This window comes from Salmo trutta, chromosome 5 (assembly GCF_901001165.1).
Source record: "Salmo trutta chromosome 5, fSalTru1.1, whole genome shotgun sequence".
NCBI lineage: Eukaryota > Metazoa > Chordata > Actinopteri > Salmoniformes > Salmonidae > Salmo > Salmo trutta.
In genome coordinates, this window is record NC_042961.1 from 29,998,291 (window position 1) to 30,021,736 (window position 23,446).

General features: G+C 43.9%; 1 protein-coding gene across 5 annotated transcripts in view; it reads right to left on the reverse strand.

The window, feature by feature from the left end:
- Positions 1 to 21,689, reverse strand: part of LOC115194036 (protein O-GlcNAcase) — a 40,390-nt gene extending 18,701 nt beyond the window's left edge. Inside the window, exons 1-10 of one of the 5 annotated variants that reach the window (XM_029753306.1) lie at positions 21,108 to 21,689; positions 9,466 to 9,650; positions 8,363 to 8,414; positions 8,066 to 8,163; positions 6,446 to 6,576; positions 2,423 to 2,594; positions 2,049 to 2,147; positions 1,631 to 1,915; positions 707 to 865; positions 272 to 450 (exon numbers count right to left, since the gene is read on the reverse strand). In XM_029753306.1, the coding sequence (XP_029609166.1) occupies positions 272 to 450; positions 707 to 865; positions 1,631 to 1,915; positions 2,049 to 2,147; positions 2,423 to 2,594; positions 6,446 to 6,576; positions 8,066 to 8,163; positions 8,363 to 8,414; positions 9,466 to 9,637 (1,347 nt within the window). In that variant the 5' untranslated portion in view covers positions 9,638 to 9,650; positions 21,108 to 21,689. Of the gene's footprint in view, positions 1 to 271; positions 451 to 706; positions 866 to 1,630; positions 1,916 to 2,048; positions 2,148 to 2,422; positions 2,595 to 6,445; positions 6,577 to 8,065; positions 8,164 to 8,362; positions 8,415 to 9,465; positions 10,165 to 21,107 lie in introns of those variants that run through there. The other 4 variants (XM_029753309.1, XM_029753305.1, XM_029753307.1 and 1 more) reach the window with 4 other exon arrangements.
- Between the last annotated feature and the right edge of the window lie 1,757 nt (positions 21,690 to 23,446).

Sequence of the window (23,446 nt, forward strand, 5' to 3'; positions counted from 1 at the left end):
AACAACAGAAGCGTTTAGGAAACAAGTTATCGCCTCACTATCTTCGTGATCCCATGGGGATCTTTTCATTCTATTGCGTGTTTATTGTCGATCAGTTGTAATGAAAATCCGTTTTTTTTTGTCATATGTAGACTAATGTGAGACTTCAGTGACAACACAGACAAACAAGGGGAATTAACTCAAAGCCATTGGATGTGCATTGCATACTTTATGTTCTAGCTATCTAATATCTATCTAATATTAAAATGATCTAAGTTAAATCAGTAACTACCTCCCCCACCTCTTGTTGTTGCAGACTCTTGGCCATGGGGTGGTTGTTGGGGTCGGGGGCACCTGTGGGGGCCATGATGGGCTGTTGGAACACTGTAGTACCAGCGCAGAGGGAGGAGGCGCCTAGTGATGATACGTTAATAGCTGAACTCTTAGCTCCGCTATGGGGTACCTGGCGACCTGGAGAGGAGGCAAGAACAGAGACAATGTCAACATGCTATACAAGACAAATATATAAAGGCTTTAATAACAAATATCAACATACTAGAAAAATATATAATGTCTAGCTTAAATGGATGATTGACAAGTGTTTAAAATCCAGTGGTGGACTTTTGAGACATTTACCATTGCTCCAAATGATACAGTATGAAGTAAGGCAACAGAAATACATACACAGGTGTTATATGCAAGATGATAGGTAGGTTACAGTGCTTACTGTTGTACTGGTGAGGCACTAAAAACTCTCCCAGCCACTCTGTGAGGGCCAGTTTCAGGGCCAGCTGAGGGCTGTACAACATGTCTGTCTCCAACTCCTCATCACTGCCCTCATTTTCCAGCTTGATCTGGATAGACACAGTACTGTCCTCTCCATCCGCTGAGAGAGGGATGGAGGAAGATGGAGAGAGAGAGGGAGGAAGGGAAAAGAAGGACGGGGACAGATACAGATACCATAACAAGGTGTAATGTACAGGCCTGTTTGAATACTGTGAAAGTGCCTCCTTCCCTTCCTCTATTGGAGAAATCACTAATGTGACTGGATGGAACTGAAAGCCATACAATCTGAATGGACAGAATGCTGTGCTCTTTCGAGAACATATCTTTTTGTGTCATTCAAAAAAAAAAAACTACAGACATGAGACTTGGGGGCAGCCATTGTGTGTACCTCGCGTGACACTGTCAGTGACTCTACTCTATAAATACCAAAACAAAACATTCACTGGGCCTCCAAATAGACACGTGGATTAACAATGCATAACACTGCTAAAGACCCTACACCTTTAAGACAGGGGTAACTACAAGGGTTTGTTCTGTCCTACTATTCTTGGTTTCTCTGTGGCGCATCATTGATCAATTGTTGTCATTAATTGGCAATAACACACCAGTTCAGGACAACAATAGAACAACACACACAGCAGTCCTTGAGGACCAAAGCTGCTTTAAGACATTTGCCTTTTAGGTTAAATCTGACAAATTGCAGAACATAATGCCCCTGAAAAAATACATCTATTAAAGTGAATAAATAAATAAATAAATAAATAAAGTCCATCCCAGTCAGACTAATTTCACTGTACCTGAAAGTGCCAGAACGGACAAATTAATTCAATTGTGGGATTAAAACGAAAGTCTAAATCAGACTTACTCATGGTGACATCCTTGCGCACTCCGTTCATGTTGGACTTGTACCAGGTGGCCAGGGTGTGGATGGCTACGAAGTTGGACTCGAACTCACAGTTGGGGTTGGTGAGAACCCCCTTTAGGCGGGGGATGAGCTCCGTGGAGCGCCCCTTGTACGGCCCCAGGAACAGACGCTTCTGGTCGTAGTCGTTGGCATGGATGTTGTCCCAGATTACCGGAGCTCTCTTCAGGATCTTAGAGACCTCCTCTATTGATTCCACTGTGATGTCTTTCGATACCACCTTAGGACCTGGAAACATCATCTCAGATATATGTCGGAGTCATAAAAGTTATTAAGTATGTTACAAGGTCTGTTAGTGTTTAAGGTTAATCTAATGAGTGCCAAAACATGTATAATTTGAACTTGTTCGGATCTACTGTACCTGTCCACAGTACTTCAATACCAGGCAGCAGCTTCTCCCCCACTGTGTGCAGGTAGGGGGACTGGGCAACATTGGGGTAGCAGAACGTTCCACAGTACTCTGGTTTAGTAAGACACAAAGAAAAACGTGCATAGAATCTACATCTTCCTTCAATTATGAATTCGGACCAAATTTCAGTTACATACATAAATACAGGGCACGCCGATACACAGATACAGGTTATCCAGGGTCGTGTTCAGTAGGCACGAAACCGAAGAAGCCATTCCGAAAAGGAGGGAAACCGGGAGATACTATATAAACTAAGAAATGCTTGTTTTTGTTTTCGATTGCAAAACATGTGTGTGTGTGTGTGTGTGTGTGTGTGTGTAAGTTACCTGTGGGGCAGAAGAGAAAGGTCTCAGGCTCTCCCAAGTACTGAAAGATCTCATTGGTGATGGACACCTGGGCATGGGCGAAGGAGCTGAACACTTCTTTGTCGGCGGGGCACATGTTGTGGTCAATGTCGTCAAACAGTAAGGCAAATGACTTGCAGCCAAAGTGAGTCACCTGAGCGAGAGTATTAATTATGAGACGATGTGTTAAGACTCCAGTAAATGAGTAAGTGCAGACAGTCAAGGATGTAGAGGCCATAGAATTAGGAATTAGAATGGACATGAACTGTATGATGATATAAAAGTCAGCCATTTTGGTTAAGGAGTGGGTCAATCATGGTTTGCCAGTGCTGTGATAAGATAGTGTAAAATAATGAATGTATTTGCACTGTATGTTTGTTAGCTAGCTAGCCAGTCAGTTCTAGAGGAATAATTCCATTAATGTTTCTAATTAACTGCCAATATGCTAACATTCCACTCAAACAAACCCAAAAAAAACTGGACGAAATCAGTTGATGATAGGACTTTGACAAGTTGTAAATTTGCAACAAGTACTGACATTGTATCATATAAAAAGCACTCACCGCTTTCCAAGAAAACACAAATTTAGACATTTATAAATCGGTTTACATATTTTGGAGGCAATTTATACAGAAAGTGCGCTATTAAACCTGTATTGATAATTATATATTACGCCACAGGCTGCTGTTTTACAGGCTCCTAACCAACTTTTCTCTTTTGTTAGTTTTTTTCCGCATTGTTTGTAACTTATTTTGTACATAAAGTTGCTGAGTCCTACGCGAAGGATATACTGCTTTCCGGAAACCAGGCCCAAAACCCAATCATTAGCGTGAAGAAAATGCGGCGATACAGAGGGAGAAGGTCAGGGTGCCTTGTTAGGATTCGTAGGCGAGTGAGTAAACGCCATAACCTTCAGTTCTATTGGCCAACATGCAATCACTGGAAAACAACCTCAATGATCTATAGTCGAAACTATCCTACAAACGGGACATTAAAAACGGTAATATCTTATGTTTCACCGAGTCATGGCTGAACGACGACACAGATATTATAGAACTGGCTGGGTTTTCCGTGCATCGGCAGGACAGAGCTGCTACGTCTGGTAAGACGAGGGGCGGGGGTGTGTGTCAATTTGTCAATAACTGCTGGTGCACGATGTATAATATTAAAGAAGTGTCTAAGTATTGCTCGCCTGAGGTAGAGTACCTCATGATAAGCTGTAGACCACACTATCTACCAAGAGAGCTCTCATCTATATTATTCGTAGCCATCTATTTACCACCACAAACCGATACAAGGCCATAAGCAAACAAGAAAATGCTCATCCAGAAGGGGCACTCCTAGTGGCTGGGGACGTTAATGCAGGCAAACTTAAATCCATTTTACCTCATTTCTACCAGCATGTCACATGTGCAACCAGAGTGGGGAAAAAAAACTTCAGACCACCTTTACTCAACACACAGACGTATAAAAAGCTCTCCCTCGCCCTCCATTTGACAAATCTGACCATAATTCTATCCTCCTGATTCCTGCATACAAGCAAAAACTAAAGCAGGAAGCACTTTCTCAATACGGAAGTGGTCAGATGACATGGATGCTACGGGACCTGTTTTGCTAGCACTGACTGGAATATGTCCCGTTATTAATACAATGGCATTGAGGAGTTTAGCACCTCAGTCAATGGCTTCATCAATAAGTGTATTGACGAAGTCGACCATAAGTACATATCCCAACCAGAAGCCATAGATTACAGGCAACATCTGCACCGAGCAAAAGGCTAGAGCTGCCGCTTTCAAGGAGCGGGACACTAACCGGACACTTAAGAAATCCTGCAATTCCCTCAGTTCAACAAACAAACAAGCAAAGTGTTAATACAGAACTAAGATTGAATCCTACTACACCGGCTCTGAAGCTCGTCGGACGTGGCAGCGCTTGCAAACTATTACGGACGACAAAGGGAAAACCAGCCGCGAGCTGCCCAGTGACGCAAGCCTACCGCGAGCCTACCAGACGAGCTAAATGCCTTCTATGCAACACTGAAGCATGCATGAGAGCACCAGCTGTTCCGGACAACTGTGTGATCACACTCTCCGTAGCCGATGTAAGCAAGACCTTAAAACAGGTCAACATTAACAAGGCCGCGGACCAGAACGGATTACCAGAGAGTGTACTCAGAACATGCGCAGACCAACTGGCAAGTGTCTTCACTGACATTTTCAATCATTGTCCCTGACCGAGTCTGTAATACCTAGATGTTTCAAGCAGACCACCATAGTCCCTGTGCCCAAGAATGCGAAAGTAACCTGCAAAATGACTACCGCCCAGTAGCACTCACATCGGTAGCCATGAAGAGCTTTGAAAGGCTGGTCATGGCTCACATCAACACCATCATCCCGGAAACCCTAGACCCACTCCAATTCGCATACTGCCCCAACAGATCCACATATGATGCAATCTCAATCGCACTCCCCACTGCCCTTTCCCACCTGGACAAAAGGAACACCTATGTGAGAATGCTGTTCATTGACTACAGCTCAGCATTCAACACCATAGTGCCCACAAAGCTCATCACTAAGCTAAGGACCCTAGGACTAAACACCTCCCTCTGCAACTGGATCCTGGACTTCCTGACGGGCCGCCCCAAGGTGGTAAGGGTAGGAAACAACACATCAGCCAAGCTGATCCTCAAAACCGGGGCCCCTCAGGAGTGCGTGCTAAGTTCTTTTCTGTACTCCCTGTTCACCCACGACTGCGTGGCCAAGCACGACTCCAACACCATCATTAAGTTTGCTGACGACAACAGTGGTAGGCCTGATCACCGACAACGATGAGACAGCCTATAGGAAGGAGGACAGAGACCTGGCAGTGTGGTGCCAGGACAACAACCTCTCCCTCAATGCGAGCAAGACAAAGGAGATGATCGTGGACTACAGGAAAAGGAGGGTCAAACAGGCTCCCAGTAACATTGACAGGCTGTAGGAGTGGGTCGAGAGATAAGTTCCTTGGTGTACACATCCCCAACAAACTAACATGGTCCAAACACACCAAGACAGTCGTGCTGAGGGCACGACAACAGCTTTTCCCCCTCAGGAGACTGAAAAGATTTGGCATGGGTCCCCAGATCCTCAAAAAGTTATTCAGCTGCACCATCGAGAGCATCCTGACAGGTTGCATTGCCGCCTGGTATGCCAACTGCTTGGCATCTGACAGTAAGGCACTACAGAGGGTAGTGCGTATGGCCATAGATCACTGGGGCCAAACTTCCTGCCATCCAGGACATATATAGCTATAAGACTGCTGAACAATTCAATCAAATGGCCACCCAGACTATTTACATTGGACCCCCTTGGCCTTTACACTGCTACTACTCTGTTATTTATCTATGCATAGTCACTTTACCCCTACCTACACGTACAAATTACCTCGACTAACCTGTAGCCCTACACACTGACCCTGCATATAGCCTCATTATTTAGTAAATATTTTCTTAACTATTTCTTGAACTGCATTGTTGGTTAGGGACTTGTAAGTAGGCATTTCACAGTAAGGTCTCCCTCCACCTGTTGTATTTGGCACGTGACAAATAAAAGTATGACAATATTTTAGGTTGACCATAATTATATTACACAATTTCTGATATATCACACCTTACTTCTATTTTCCTGTAGAAGAAAAATCATGATTATGCCTCTACAGCCATTCATTCCAATTTAAACTGGTTAGGATTTCTCCCTGACCAATATGGCTGGAATTTTCATCCCTTTCTGGAACTTGGAAGGTTTATGACATAGTCCCTCTAGTAATTGAATATGGTAGACTATGTACTCAGTTAAGGATGTAAGACTATAGGCCTATGTGCTTGACTGTGGTCAAAGATTATCGTTATTAGCAAGACAGTTCTCCTCTAACCCAATCCTAACATCTCAATCAGCACATTAGCAGTGGTTCTAGTGCATTGTCTGAAAGGGAAGGAGGGATGCACTTTTTAAAACAGGTTTGTGTTACCTGGTCGAGTTTCCTTTTGAGTGTGGACACTTCTTTCTGGTTAGAGAAGGTAATGTCGAGGCCAGGGGAGATGGCATAGATGAACTCAATCCCATACTCCTTTGCAGCACTGATCAGGGTAATCAGCTGTTCTATGAGAGAGAAATGCATTAGTTGTTATAGATACTATTTCACAAGAATGTATATATAGCTCAAATGGTGAAGCGTGATTCATCAATCCAGAGAACACGTTTCCACTGCTCCAGAGTCCAATGGTGGCGAGCTTTACACCCCTCCAGCCGATGCTTAGCATTGCGCTTGGTGATCTTAGGCTTGTGTGCGACTGCTCGGCCATGGAAACCCATTTCATGAAGCTCCCGAACAGTTCTTGTGCTGATGTTGCACCAGAGGCAGCTTGGAACGTGGTAGTGTGTGTTGCAACCAAGGACAGGCGATTTTTACGCCCTAAGCGCTTTTGCACTTGGCGGTCCCGTTCTTGTGTGGCCTACCACTTTGCGGCCGAGCCTTTGTTGCGCTTAGACGTTTCCACTTCAGAATAACAGCACTTACAGTTGGCCAGGGCAGCTTTAGCAAGGCAGAAATTTGACGAACTGACTTGTTTGAAAGGTGGCATCCTATGACGGTGCCACATTGAAAGTCACTGAGCTCTTCAGTAAGGCCATTCTACTGCTAATGTTTGTCAGTGGAGATTGCATGGCTGTGCGCTCGATTTTGTACACCTGTCAACAACAGGTGTGGCTTAAATAGCCGAATCCACTAATTTGAAGGGGTTTCCACATACTTTTGTATACTGTATATAGGCCAATGAAGATCAGGCAGTTCAGAAATGAGATTAATCGGATTGTTATTTGACCATTAATCTCTACAAAACGTGTAGTATTCTGTTGGAATTGTTGTTGTAGCTAACCTATTCCATCCCAAAACACCACGCTAGATCCGTGTGAGGCAAGTTAGTTTTGCATGGCCCGGGGAGCACTTAGTTAGCTGGCTATCATCATCTACTAACAACCTAACATGCCAAAACTCTTTTGGCACTTTAGTACCTACTTACTCGATTCACATCCAGCATCGAAACCGCCCACCGTGGTGCTGTAAGTAACACAGATGGTGTCAGTGGACTTGGTGCCTACATTGACTGTTGCCAAAGAACGGTTGCTTAGCATCAGCTTCATGTTGAATCTACTCTTCCACTGTTGTTAGTCTGCCCGAAGAGGTAGGACTGTCTTCCCATCTAGCGCATTTTGACCAAAAATGAATGCACGTAAACAGCGCACTGCCGCCCCTACCAGTTCTTCTCATGACGTCAAAGCTGCAATGTATTTTTGGTATATGAGTTTTTGATAAATGTAATTCAAATTTCGAAAACAGAAGTGTATAATTACTGTTAAAATACACTGTACGCGTAAAGACCGTTTAGATGGGATATCAATCTAAGTTGCTAGATTTGTGAAAATATATTGTGCAACCTTCCCTTTAATGCTGATGCATTTCAGAGTAAGCACATTCATCAGAACAGAAATCTATTGCAACAAGCACAAACAGCAACACCTGTGCACTTTTATATGTAGGTATATGTGACAGGAATCATTTCAACCCATGGCCATGATGAGACAAGCTCACCTGCTTCTTCTACTGAGTACATCTCTCTCCAGAACATCCTGTGCTTGTAGTCATCTTTAGGAGCGTAGAGGTATGTGTTCAAGCCCCATTTCTGCTGTCTGGGGAACACAACACATATTGTGATTAAGACAGGCTTTGTGTGACACGCTTTGCTTTGTTTATCACAGAACATATTGATAACGTTCATTGAAAACTATTCCAATGACATTAAAAATTACTGTGCATTCACTGATTCCATTATGATAGAGCACTAGTCAACACCATACGCCAGCCTGCTGTACACAACCATTATATTACCTCCTGAACAGCTCTTTCCTTTGTTCCATTGTCCATGGCCGGCCGTAGAAGCCTGTTGAAAACAAAAGTCAAACAGACAGTTTTAACACGCATAGCAAACATTTCAGGTCTGCAGACATCCACCCCCATCTATTACCCTGGCTTTGTACGTTCAGCTGCCACGCGATTGCCATGAAGACAGTGCCGTCGGTCCTTTTGGCGGTAGGAATGTGAGACAATATATCCACAGGAAAGCATTATTACATCAACTTTTCAAAGCGCTGGTAATGCATTCACCTGAAGCATGCGCAGAACCATGTAAACATGTGCACGAGCTCGGCAAGTATGCATGTATTTGTATCTAGTGCACATGATTCAGGTGATAGAAATCTGAAGTAACTACCGGCGCTTTGAAAAGTTTAAAATTATATACTCGACAGAAATATAAACGCAATATGTAAAGTGTTGGTCCCATGTTTTATGTGCTGAAATAAAAAAATCCCATAAATGTTCTATATGCATCTCAAATTTTGTTTACATCCCTGTTAGTAACCATTTATCCCTTTGCCAAGATAATCCATCAACCAGACTGGTGTGGCATATGAAGAAGCTGATTAAACAGCATGATCACTATACAGGTGGGGATAACAAAAGGCCACTCTAAAGTGTGCTGTTTTGTCACAACACAATGCCACAGACGTCTCAAGTTTTATGGGAGTGTGCCATTGACATGCTTGTGAGAGGAGTCTTTCCTGATTCAAACGCTAATTTCTGCCCCACATAGAATTCAATGCAATTCAAGGTAGGGTTACGAGGCAAGGGTGCTAACGTTACATCAAGCTTTTTCAGAATCCATTAACTATGCTGATCGGTTTAAACATAACGACATCCATAATTCATACAGATGGGTCATCGACCTTGAACAATTGTTGATAGTACAAGGTTAATGACACGTTGTCCTGAATAATCACAATTATTCTCAAAAACGTATCACGCTTAGCTGTAAAAGTAATGGTTAGCTGGCTGACAAATGAGTCTGCAAATCCTGTATGCATCAAAAACAAAGACAGTAACTATAACAAAACAACGTAATTTATTAAGAACGTTATACATGTTCTGCTCACCCTCCACGACTCCACTGATAAATTTCCTGCGGCCCGACAGCTCCACCTCTATGTTTATCGGTTCTTCCACGAGGCCAGATGCTTCGGAACCAGCCTTCGATGGCCCCGAACATGGGCTCGCTTCAGTCTCCGATTGAGACGTATCCACCACCGGTGTGTCTTTCTGAACCATTTCTACAGACGGTCTGTTGTCGTAGCAAGCACCAGACAGGGTTGAGAAAAAAAAGTGTTTGAACTAGAGGGGAGAGTCTGATCTGAAACTCCGGTGACAGCGAGGAATTGGAGGATATGCTCACAGGCCGCAGAACACAACAAATATTGCTCGACTTGTCTGTCCAAATTAGATTCATGCAAACACGTTTCTAGTAAAACGAAACGACAGCTAGATGTTAGCAAGCTTCAGTTACCAATCTGTCAAAATACGAATAGGTAACGTTAGCTTGCTCGTTGGCTAACGTTGCTAGCAATGCTGCCTACCGCTGTGCAAACATACTTAATTTACAATAATATGTCATATTGCATATTTGTTGACATTCTTGTGCGCTAAATAAAAAATAAATTTACGATTAATAAAGTATATATTTGTTCCTGTGAATATCTATATTAGTCTTTTAGATTAGCCCTAGTTTCCGCAGATTCTTCCTGTTTACACCGACTGCGCATGTTCAGGAGACTGGATCAAACTAGTCGCCTCCAAACATTAGTGGCAAAACACTATTCGCCTTGGAACGTCAGTGAACGCGGCGAGTTACATGCAATTGTGTTTCTATTTCCGGCAACATTCGCGCGACGCTAGCGCATGCTAGTGGCGGGAGGCGAATTGTGGTCCTTTTAGTTGAGCGCTTGATAGTTTCACTGACAGAACCGCACGAAATACTAAAATCGATCAATATAACAAGCATTATATGTTCAGTACGAGGCTGTCACAATAATTGGAGGCAGTTTTTACAACAAACAATGTTTTGAACACCAACCTCTACGACGTCGATCTGAATGTATCTGCAGTACATTTTTAACAATGTTTTTGTTCTGATAAAACCTAGTTCATTGCATCCGCCGTGGAGCCCAGTTTCATACTATTACCATATGTCCCAGCTGCCTGCCATAGTCTTGAAGGCATTTTTCACCCTGCCAGCTCCTATTAGTTCTATTGAGCACCAACTCGCCTTCCCGAACGTTCTATTCCCAGTTTACTGTTCTACGTCACAATGCCTGCTTTCCTATTGTTGGCAATGGAGACCTGCCCGCGTTGTTACTAGTTCAAATGTTTAAAAATATATATATTTCACCTTTATTTAACCAGGTAGGCTAGTTGAGAACAAGTTCTAATTTACAACTGCGACCTGGCCATGATAAAGCAAAGCAGTTCGACACATACAACAACACTGAGTTACACATGGAATAAACAAACAGTCAATAATACAGTATAAAAAAGTATACATACAGTGTGTACAAATGAGGTAAGATAAGGGAGGTAAGGCAATAAAATAAGCCATAGTGGTGGGGTAATTACGATATAGCAATTAAACACCGGAGTGATAGATGTGCAGAAGATGAATGTGCAAGTAGAGATACTGGGGTGCAAAGAAGCAAAATGCAGTATGGGGATGAGGTAGTTGGATGGGCTATTTACAGGTGCAATGATCTGTGAGCTGCTTTGACAGCTGGTGCTTGAAGTTAGTGAGGGAGATAAGAATCTCCAGCTTCAGTGATTTTTGCAGTTCATTCCAGTCATTGGCAGCAGAGAGCTGGAAGGAAAGGCGGCCAAAGGAGGAATTGAAATATACCTGCTGGAGCGTGTGCTGCGGGTGCGTGCTGCTAAGGCGGGGCTTTATCTAGCAAAGATTTGTAGATGACCTGGAGCCAGTGGGTTTGGCGACGAGTATGAAGCGAGGGCCAGCCAACGAGAGCGTACAGGTCGCAAAGGTGGATAGTATACGGGGCTTTGGTGACAAAACGGATGGCACTGTGATAGACTGCATCCAGTTTGCTGAGTAGAGTGTTGGAGGCTATTTTGTAAATGACATCATCGAATTCGAGGATCGATAGGATAGTCAGTTTTACGAGGGTATGTTTGGCAGTGTGAGTGAAGGAGGCTTTCTTGCAAAATAGGATGCAGATTCTAGATTTAATTTTGGAGTGGAGATTAATATGGGTCTGGAAGGAGAGTTTACAGTCTAACCAGACACCTAGGTATTTGAAGTTGTCCACATATTCTAGGTCAGAACCGTCCAGAGTAGTGATGCTGGACGGGCGGGCAGGTGCGGGCAGCGATCGGTTGAAGAGCATGCATTTAGTTTTACTTGCGTTTAAGAGCAGTTGGAGGCCCAGGAAGGAGAGTATGGCATTGTATGGCATTGAAGCTCGTCAGGAGGTTAGTTAACACAGTGTCCAAAGAAGGGCCAGAGGTATACAAAATGGTTTCATCTGCGTAGAGGTGGATCAAAGAATCACCAGCAGCAAGAGCGACGTCATTGATGTATACAGAGAAGAGAGTCGGCCCGAGAATTGAACCCTGTGGCACCCCCATAGAGACTGCCAGAGGTCCGGGCAACAGGCCCTCTGATTTGACACACTAAACTGTATCAGAGTAGTTGGTGAACCAGGCGAGGCAGTCATTTGAGAAACCAAGGCTGTTGAGTCTGCCGATAAGAATGTGGTCATTGACAGAGTCGAAAGCCTTGGCCAGGTCGATGAATACGGCTGCACAGTATTGTCTCTTATCGATGGCAGTTATGATATCGTTTAGGACCTTGAGGGTGGCTGAGACGCACCCATGACCAGTTCAGAAGCCAGATTGCATAGCGGAGAAGGTACGGTCGGATTCGAAATGGTTGTGATCTGTTTTAACTTGGCGTTTTATAGTTCCGGTTGATCAGTACAGAAATAGGTAAATCTGCATTCAGTTTTCTTTGCACCGTGTATGGAATGATCTGCAGAGATCTCTGCACCTTGATGCTCTGGTGCTTCTAGGGCAGTTCAAGTCGTTATTGAGGTGACTCCTTGTTTAAATAAAGGTTCAATACAATTTAATGGTGGTGTTCATCTTTTTGCAGGCAGTCTTGTTTATTTTCATTGATATATTTATTTTGAGGGTATCCTGTGGTTTTGCTGTTGATGTATTTTCTTTTTTGAAGTAGCTTTTGTTTGAGTCGTTTATAAGAAAAATACAAATATATATTTCATATTAAATTGAATACATGAATGATCACCGAACCTGTCTGAATTCCATTCATTATCTGGACCTTATTATAGAATGGTCAATGTGCTGTAATGCTATAATAGTGGATGTATTGTTTTAATTTATTAAAAAGCAATGAGTATCTTTTGCCAGTATCTAGCCGTTTATAAGAATTGTATCATATTTATAAAAGTTGACCTTTTATATAGGTTGACCTTCGATCAGTGTGACAGGCGATTTCCAGTGCAAATTGGTCAGTTACAATACATTCGCCAATGGCTTTCAGCACCCTAGGAAAATATTACAAGTCATACGAGCTTAAAAAGTGTTAACAACCTTTGGGGTCTAAGATGTTGAGATAATTGGCATTAAATAGTCTGTCATGCCTACTCCCGCTCCCCCTCTCCAGTGCTCGACGTCGCCGGTCTACTAACGCTGGTCCTGGAACCATCATTACGCACACCTTCTCCCCATCATTACGCACACCTGGACCTCATCATCATCTTGATTACTTTCCCTTTATTTATCCCTCAGTAGCCTCAGTCATCAGGCAGTATTGGTTTTGTCTCATTCAGTACGCTTCTCCTGTTTTGGTTTTTGTGCCTTTTATTATTATTATTATTAAACTCACCTTCTGCACCAGCTTCCAGACTCCCAGCGATAGCGTTACAGAATACTGCCTCACATACTATGGAAGCAGCAGAAGAAAAAGACATCTCCCAGACGGTCGGTGAACAGGGACACCTACTCCGCCAACACCACGATCCTCTGACGCAACTGGGTGCGGCTATGGATGAGGATTCACCTCCAACTAGCGGAGGGCCTCCTACCACGAGTCGTTCTAGCTAGCCAGACCGCCAGCCCACGCAGCAGTCCGCCCAGGGAGGCGATGCCTGACAGTCCTTCCCGACCCCCTTCCAAATGCCGTGGCTTCCTACTCCAGTGCTCCCTCTATTTCACCCATCAGACAAGAGCCCCCACCACCGAGAGGTCCAAGGTTGCCACGGTAATTTCCCTGCTGGCCAGGCGGGTGTTGGAGTGGGCTACAGCCGTCTGCTAAAGAGGAGAGGAAGAGCTGGGTTCCTACGAGAGGTTCATGGCTCTGTTCAAGGCAGTCTTCGACCATCCCCCGGAGAGCAGAGAGCGAGGTGAGCGACTATTCCAACTCCGGCAGGGTGCCCAGACCGTTGCTGAGTGCGCCCTCACCTTCCGAACCATGGCAGCCACCAGCGGATGGAATGAACCGGCGCTCTGCACCCTATTCCGTAGAGGACTGTGCGAGGAGGTCCAGACAGTGTTGGCGTGCGGGATGACCACCTTTCCTTGGACGCACTCATCACGATGGCTATCCGTCTGGACAACCTTCTTCTGGAGTGCCGGCACCTCCCTCACAATCCTCCTTTGGCCGTCCTGGGCAGAGCCCGAAACCATAGAGGTAGGGACCACACACCACTCCTCAGCAGAGCGGGAGACAACTGGGGCTCTGTTCCTATTGCGGCCAGCAGGGGTACCAGCTTCAGCGGTGCCCGGTGCGTCCCAACCCGGGGTCCACTGGGGCAGAGGGGCGGCCCAGTGAGTATTCCATCATCATGGTTTTTCGCCAAACCCTTCCTGGTTTCCATTTCACTGGCTGGCCCTTGCCTCCTCCCTGAATACCACCTAGTATCTGCTCTCCTTTCCCAGTCCAAGCCCTGGATAACTGACCATTGCGATCAGGCACAATCACGTACATCACAGCACCACTCACCCTCACCGTGGGACACATGCACCAAGAAAGTATTTTCTTCCTCATCATCATGGTAAAGTGTAATTCCTTACACCAGAGAGCGTGTTTGCACTGCTCCAGAGATGTGTATATTTGTAAATAACAGCTGGTGCATGAAATCTAATCGTCAGGAAGTCTCGAGGTTTTGCTCGCCTGAGGTAGAGTATCTCATGATAAGCTGTAGGCTAGACTCTCTTGGTAAATAGTGTTCATCTATATTCTTCGTAGCTGTCTAATTACCACCACAAACCGATGCTGGCACTAAGACCACACTCAATGAGCTGAATATGGCCATAAGCAAACAGGAAAATGCTCGTTCAGAGGTGGCGCTCCTATTGGCCAGGGACTTTAATGCAGGGAAACTTCAATAAGCTTTACCCAATTTCTACCAGCATGTTAATTAAATGTGCAACCAGAGGAAAAAAAACTCTAGACCACCTTAACTCCACACACAGAGACGCGTACAAAGCTCTCCCTCGCCCTCCATTTGGCAAATCTGACCATAATTCTATCCTCATTATTCCTACTTACAAGCAAAAACTAAAGCAGGAAGCACAAGTGACTTGGTCAAAAAATAAGTGGTCAGATGACGCAGATGCAAAGCTACAGAACTGTTTTGCTAGCACAGACAGGAATATGTTCCGGGATTCTTCCAATGGTATTGAGGAGTATCCCACATCAGTCACTGGCTTCATCAATAAGTGCATTGATGACGTCGTCCCCACAGTGACCGTACGTACATACCCCAACCAGAAGCCATGGATTACAGGCAACATCCGCACTAAGCTAAAGGGTAGAGCTGCTGCTTTCAAGGAGCAGGACACTAACCCGGAAGCTTATAAGAAATCCCACTATGCCCTCTGACGAACCAAACTGGCAAAGAGTCAATACAGGACTAAGATTGAATCGTAGTACACCAGCTCCGATGCTCGTCGGATGTGCAGGGCTTGCAAACTATTACAGACTACAAAGGGAAGCAAAGCCGCAAGCTGCCCAGTGACACGAGCCTACCAGACGAGCTAAATTACTTCTATGCTCGCTTCGAGGCAAGGAACACGGGCCGCCCCCAGGTGGTAAGGGTAGGTAACAACACATCTGCCACGCTAATCACCAACACGGGGGGCTCTTCAGGGGTGCGTGCTCAGTCCCCTTCTTTAGTCCCTGTTCACTTATGACTGCATGGCCAGGCATGACTCCAACACCATCATTAAGTTTGCCGACAACACAACAGTGGTAGGCCTGATCATTGACAACGATGAGATAGCCTGTAGGAAAGAGGTCAGAGACCTGGCCGTGTGGTGCCAGGATAACAACCTCTCCCACAACGTGATCAAGACAAAGGAGATGATTGTGGACTACAGGAAAAGGAGGACCGAAAACGCCCCCATTCTCATCGTCGGGGCTTTAGTGGAGCAGGTTGAAGTTCCTTGGTGTCCACATCACCAACAAACTATCATGGTCCAAACACACCAAGACAGTCGTGAAGAGGGCACGACAAAGCCTATTCCCTTCAGGAGACTGAAAAGATTGGAATAGGACCTCAGATCCTCAAAAGGTTTTACAGCTGCACCATCGAGAGCATCTTGATTGGTTGCATCACGCCCTGGTATGGGAACGGCTCGGCCTCCGACCGCAAGGCACTACAGAGGGTAGTGTGTATGGCCCAGTACATCACTGGGGCAATCCAGGACCGCTATGCCAGGCAGTGTCAGAGGAAGGCCCTAAAAATTGTCAAAGACTCCAGGCTCCCTAGTCATAGACTGTTCTCTCTGCTACCGCACGGCAAGCGGTACCGGAGCGTCAAGTCTACGTCCAAAAGGCTTCTTAACAGCTTCTACCCCCAAGCCGTAAGACTCCTGAAAAGCTAATCAAATGGCTGTCCAGACTATTTGCATTGTCCCCCCTCCCCCCTTTACACTGCTGTGCTGCTACTCTGTTTATTATCTATGCATAGTCACTTTAACCCTACATGTACATATTACCTAAATTACCTCAACTAACCTGTGCCCCTGCACATTGACTCTGTACCGGTACCCCCTTGTATATAGCCTCACGACTGTTATTTTACTGCTGCTCTTTAATTATTTGTTATTTCAATTTTTTATTTAACACTTATTTTTCTTTATACTGCATTGTTGGTTAAGGGCTTGTAAGTAAGCATTTCACTGTAAGGTCTACACCTGTTGGATTCGGCACATGTGACAAATACAATTTGATTTGATCTCAATTGGGCAAAGGTCCGTCCTCTCCTCCACTCTTTCATCCTCCTGTCCTCCGTGGCCCGGGAACAGATAAGTGGTCGAGGGTGTCAACAGAGACGGAAGAGCACGAGAGACACCTCTGGCTTTTTTTTGTTCCTGGTACAATGAAAGCCAATGAACTTAGCAGACCAGACCCAGCTGCTATTGCATTGGTGCCTATGAGAGAGCCACCCTGTTAAGCAGACCGGAACATACAATTGTTTTCAATGGTAAACGGCATTCCATTTATCCACCATCTTTGGTGTCAATTCGTTAGTAGCCAAACCTGGGGGGTGAACGTTATTTATAATAAGGGTTACATGGAGAAAATCGGACCTCTCTGAAATGAAAATGGATGCCCCTACCTTCAGTAAAATCTATTTTTCCTAAACCCCACCTAAACCCAAAATAATAATGAAAACAAAGTGGATAGCAGAGAACATGTCTACTGTTTACCCTCACTTCTTGGACAGACCAGAGCCTTAGATATGCAGTTTTAGAAACTGTTATTCATCTTGTAAGCATTACATGGCAACACAGGAATTTTGTTAGCGCACAGGGCTGCGGGCCAGAAAGTTGTTGGTTTGCAGATCACTGTGGGCAAGAGTAAGGGTAGAAAGATCTCCTTTATAGTAAAAGCATTGCATGAATCTATCATCGTATTTGCAGGTCCGAGAAAAATTGCCTTTAATAAACATTTAATGCAATTCTACATAATTTTAGCAGAATATTTCTTAATATCACACAAATACCGAAATTACAGGCTAAGAAAGGACAAAGAAATAGGCCCGTGTTCACCTTATCATATTTCTCCAATGCCAAATCAGTGTGTCTTGTTTGCAACGAAACTGTCCTTGTTTGCAAATAATTAAATCTGAGACGTCAATAGGAATCTGAGCATTGTACTTACAAAAGTTATGCCTACCTTTCCACCCCAGCATTACGACGCAGAAAAATGTAAGCTTTAACTGCTGGCTACTCTTCTTTCATGGCTTAACCCAATGACAGTCACAAGTGTTTCCCTAAAAGCTGTCTGGGTTACTTTAAACATCTTCTATTGTACAGAATAGCTTAATCAATTCATAGTGACATAATTATTACTTCCCGAGCAAAGTGGATTTTTTGTCTCCTCGGCTATAGATGGTGGTAACTCAGCCTCTGAATGTCAAAGAAACAAAACAATGATATCCCCATATGTCTTCCCTAAGTTATAGATCACTATTTCAGACCTAAGGGCTGTATCCAGGCACTCTGTGTTATGTCATGCATAAGAACAGCACTTAGCCATGATTTATTGGCCATATACCACACCTCCCCGGGCCTTATTGCTTAATTATATAATATGATCCAATATGTACCTTTAAGAGAGACTAGACCAAATTCACATAGAAATGTGTGTTATAGATATGTCATTCTCATTGAAAGCTAGTCTAAGAAGTGGTAGTTCTGTTCTATGTGCTCTATTTCTATGCTTCCCGCTCTTAAGTTACATTTTTGCATCTTTTACTTTCGGTTTTGTACACCAGCTTCAAACAGCTGAAAATACAATATTTTTGGTTATGGAAAATATATTTCACAGTGGTTTAAATGGTACAATGATTCTCTACACTATACTTGCTTTGTCACATGAACTGATATTAGGCAAACTATTAAAATTTTAGCAACCAGGAAATGGCAGAGCGATTTCTGCATAGTGCATCATTAAGCTAACAAGGGGTAGGACTGTGCTTTTTGACATTTTCTTGAATAAAAGGTAGGTCTCATACCCCCTCAATTCAAGTCTTGGATCTAACTTAACAGCCCTTCACTGACACGGGCTATTTAAAGAGTGCATGGAGGGTGGAGGAATTGACTGACAAATCTATGGATATAGCAGCCTATAGCCTAATTTCATCTGTCAAACAGGTAGGCCTAATAGGAAATTAAATAGGAAGAAATATGCTCCAACACAAAGCCATCTTGTTGTTAGTGAAGTCTAATTAAAATGGAGATGGTTGGAGTCAATTATGCCTACTTTGCTTACTTTCAGCACCATGAGCTGTCCATTTCCGAATGATTGTGCCCCCGCTGCTGCTTCAAATTTCAGCACCACAATGTAAGTTACTCAAATCTGGCTTATTGTGAGGTCAATAACTCTGTTGACCTCTAGTCCTCCTTATCATCTTTGCGCTCTCCTTCTCCAACTGAACAGAACATAGGTTATAGGCTAGTCTGTGTGGAAGATGGTGATTGTTTTGGGACTAGGCCTAATAAAAATGTATTTTCGGAAGCCTTTGACTCTCTTCCTGAATTGACACTGTAGGTCTACGCAGCACAGCCATTAGTTAGGCAGCACACAAACAAGTTTTGGATCAGCAAGAGCAGAGCAGGCCAGGGCTCAGGGTTGGAATATCCATTGCAGTGTGTAATGTAGCCTAGTTTTATTTACATCATCCCAGCATTTATTGGGGTGGCAGGTAGTCTAGCGGTTAAAGTGTTGGGGCAGTAACCGAAAGGTTGATGGATCAAATCCAAGAGCTGACAAGGTAAAAATCTGTCCTTCTGCCACTGAACAAGGCAGTTAACCCACTGTTCCCTGGTAGGCCGTCATTGTAAATAATAATTTGTTCTTAACTGACTTGCCTAGTTAAATAAATATATTTTTAGAAATATAACTTTGCTCAGTTCTTCTCCGAGCATGCACTTCGTAGCCTACAGCATATAGGTTATGGATCATTTGATTGAGACCACACTAAATAGGCTATAGGCGCACGTGATGGGGGCAGCATCGGGCACACATCGATCAGTGGGGGCTCCTCAGAGGAGGAATGGGAGGACCATCCTCTTCAGTGAATTTTGGAAAAATAAAAATAGTGAAACATTAAAAAAGTTAACCTTTTTAGATAAAACTATACTAAATATCATCGATATATAGCCTAATAAGCAACTCATTCTAAAACATATAAATATTTAAATGTCAATTACAAATTATATGACCCTCCCCTGGACTAAAATTTAAAAAGCATGACTCTCCCCCATTTTCCTCCAGGTAACCATTCTGTAAATTTCGATCCATCCCTAAGTTAGTTGTGCAAGACAATTTATAGATCAGGGATGGGCAACTCCAGTCATCGGGGTCGGAGTGCTGTCACACTTTTTCCCCCATCCCTAGCAAATACAAACTGAAGATCACAATTCATTAATTGGCGTCTAGTGTGTTAGCTGGGGCTGGGGAAAAAGTGGGACACCAATCAGGCCCCCAAGGATTGGAGTTGCCAATCCCTGTCATAGATCAAAGGAAAAGTAGCAATACTTTTTTAAATGTGTGCATGCTTTTCTACTCCAACCATAGAACAGCTGATTCAAAGGGGGTGTGGCAGATATCAAAACTCTTCTGCAGTAGGATACACTTGTGCTTCCTCGCCAAAAGGAGACTATTGAGGAGCGGAGGACAGTCTTCTATTTGCATATTAACAAATTGACACACTCCGACCGAGAAACACTATTTTCACGCCACTTTGTAGCAAGTTAGGAGAACTTATGCAGCAGGTTAGGATAATTAACATAGTAGGTTATGAAAATCACTTCTAATCGAAGTGGCATGAAAAGTGTCCCCCCTCCTTGACCATTCGACCACTTATCGGTTTCTGGATCACGGATGAGAGGACAGACTTTTGCCCAAACGAGAAAACCCCTCTGAGTATTCTCCCCTCCTCGATAACCTACTTCAGCAGAGGATGCACGAGAATATCCTCTCGGCAGCAAGCGTGGAAATGTTTTAAAGAGCAACTGCTCCTAAAAAACAACTTCTCATTTAGAAAACAGCCTGTGTCATCGATTTGAGTCAAACATTTATTCTACTGGCAAAATTGAGTACAAAGTGTAAATAGGATACGTTTTGTCATAAAGTCAGTCTTGTCCAAAACTGAGTTTTGTGAGATTGGTGGTTGTGACAGCATCACAACATAAATGAAAGTGTTTTTTCCCCCATCCTGCTCACAGTTGGCAGCACATAAGTAGTCTAATCATCAATTTGGAGTGCAGTTGCATGTGACCCAATCTCTAATACCCGTGGTCAATTTGGATTGACTTTGGATATCCATATGGGGTATTTAGGGACCATCTATAAATTACACAATGTACATGAGATAATGTTAACATTCCAATAGCTCCAAATTTCATTGACTGTAAAAGCTCAAACCAACAATAAATTGTAGAAATGTATATACACATATTGAAAAGCATTCGATGAGAACTAAAAGGTGTGCAACAGACAATATTTTTTTTATAACTTAGATTGTGTAATTTATTGACATTCCCTAACTAGCCCCGGAGATAGGCTATCCAAAGTCAAACAAACTTTGCCACAGTTGCACACCACCTGGCTAAAGCGAATCGTCAAAATAATTTGGCTAACTTTTCCCACCTTCAAACACACGAGACACCCACATCAAACCACACTCTGAAACCAACTCACGTTTGAATTCAGTCACGGCCGCTAGCATTTCTTAACATCTTTGATGTGTGGTTCTGGTACCGGTTCCAACCTACGTTTTTGCTTAAGAAATCGATCTGTGGACACCGTAGATCGAAATGGCTTGCATTGAGCGGCAGACCTGATTCACAAGGACACTGGAGTATTTGTCTTCTGCCTGTGTGAAGCAAGATGTCTGACACCACTTGAAGCTGGGTATTCCTTCCTTCCGCTCTTCCGACTGTCCATCAACTCCTGGCTGAATCCTACATCACAGCCACTGACAACGCATATGCCTGGAATCCTTACATCGTAACGCAGCAGGAGAGTAGTTTCGTTGCTGTAGCACATTCAGAGATCGATGTATAGCCAGTAATCAAAAATAACTCATAGATTTTAAACAAAAACACTTTCTGTTTGTCATAGACGGACAAGATTAATATGAGATGAAAGGCGAGTTTCTAATGAGTTCAGGGCTAGAGCTCTGTGAAATGTTCAAGTTGTAATGTCACATGCAAGGGTACAGTGAGGTGCCTTTCTTGCTAAGCAAAGTTGGGTCGAAGCTTGCAAAATGGCGGCATTCCAATACGCAAGCATCTTCACAGCGAACGGGGCAGACGTTTTGATCAAGAGACCTATAGAAAATATGCAAAAAAAATTGTAACACTAAATATACAAATGTATTTTACAGTTAAGGTGAAATTTGTCATTTTATACATTATCCTACATTTAGATTTTTTTTTTAAATTTCAAGCCTTATTCATACTTGTTGAATAGGAAATAATTTTTTGCATATTTATACTGTGTACTTCAGCTTGCACCTCAGTAATTTGAATTTTCTTTACCAGAAAGGTGAGATTTGAACCTTTCTTGGAGTATGTAGCATTACTATACTGAACAAAAATATAAAACGTAACATGCAACAATTTTACTGAGTTACAGTTCATATAAGAAAATCAGTCAATTGAAATAAATTCATTAGGCCCTAATCTATGGATTTCACAACTGGGCAATGGTGCAGCAATCAGCCAGCCAATCAGAATACGTTTTTCCCCACAAAAGGACATACAGTGGCAGCAGTGGGATGGTGCACCACAAATCAGTGAATTCCAAAAAGAGCTGTAAAGAACCGCATACAGGGTTGTGTTCTCAGCAGCACCAACAACTTTCAGAAAAGGTACCTAAAATGGAAACAGGGTGGAATACCATGGAATCGTCCGGTAAAGAGGTAAATTATGAGAAACTAGGAGCCCGACCAAGGAGCCAAACAGAACAAGAACTGCTTGAGCTGTCAACACCAGGACGACACAGCAGGAACTTCAACGCCACAGCAGGGTCCCCAAGCAGTGATGAGGCCAAACCCAGCCGCAGGAGACCAGTCTAGCAGCGCTAACGTCCACCCTCCAGCATTCCTGAGGAAGGAGCAGAAGATGCCTTCATACCAGTAGGGGGAAGACATTAAACTACCTGCTGAGGTTTGAGCGAATGGCCAAGATGTGGCGATAGCCAGAGGTAGTGGGCCTGCAGGCTAATCCCATTGCTCACAGGCCCTAGAGGTTTACACAGCAATGGATGAGGGGCTGTCCAACGTCTACAAGGACCTGAAGGAAGCGCTGCTGGTGAAGTTTGACATCTCTCCAGAGACCTGCCATCGGGTGAGTCGATGGGCTTATGGCAGGTTTAGCTGGCACTGCAGTACCTTAATGCACAAAAAGGGGAGCCAGGAGAAACGCTCCAGTTCTGTACCCGAGTCGGAAGCTCTTGACCAGAGAAACCAGGTATTCACCCGTTGAGTGCCTGGCTATAGTGGGCACAAGATTGCCTCCGGTACTACCTTCTTGGGAGAGAATTTGACCTGAACACAGACCAGAGCCCTGACGTGGATCTAGACCATGAAGGACAAGCATGCTTACGTGACCAGGTGGTATCTGGAGCTCCAGCCCTTCCGGTTCTGTCCGTCACAAGGCAGGAAAAGAAAATGTCACTGCAGGCTGCCTATCCCGGCTTCCGAAACTCGGTCGCTTTGACGTTGTACTTAATGTTCTGGATGAGCGGCTGTTTCTGTTCCCGTCTGTAGGTTCTGGGTATGCTGGAATAAGGACCCGAAATACAGCAATTGGGCTGGCTTTGTAGTGCCTGTCCCGAATGGCGCGTTCATGTGAATAGGCATATTTGAAGACACCATGTCAGTAGTGATGGGATTCTGTAAATGTGTTATATACCGATTGCAAAGGTTCAATTAAGAATTCCTATGTTTAGCTGAGTGGAAAATGAAAGCTGATGTTTGGTATTGGGGGGCCTTTTTAAATTGCACTGATGAGGCAGCGCTGTTTAGCTGTCCT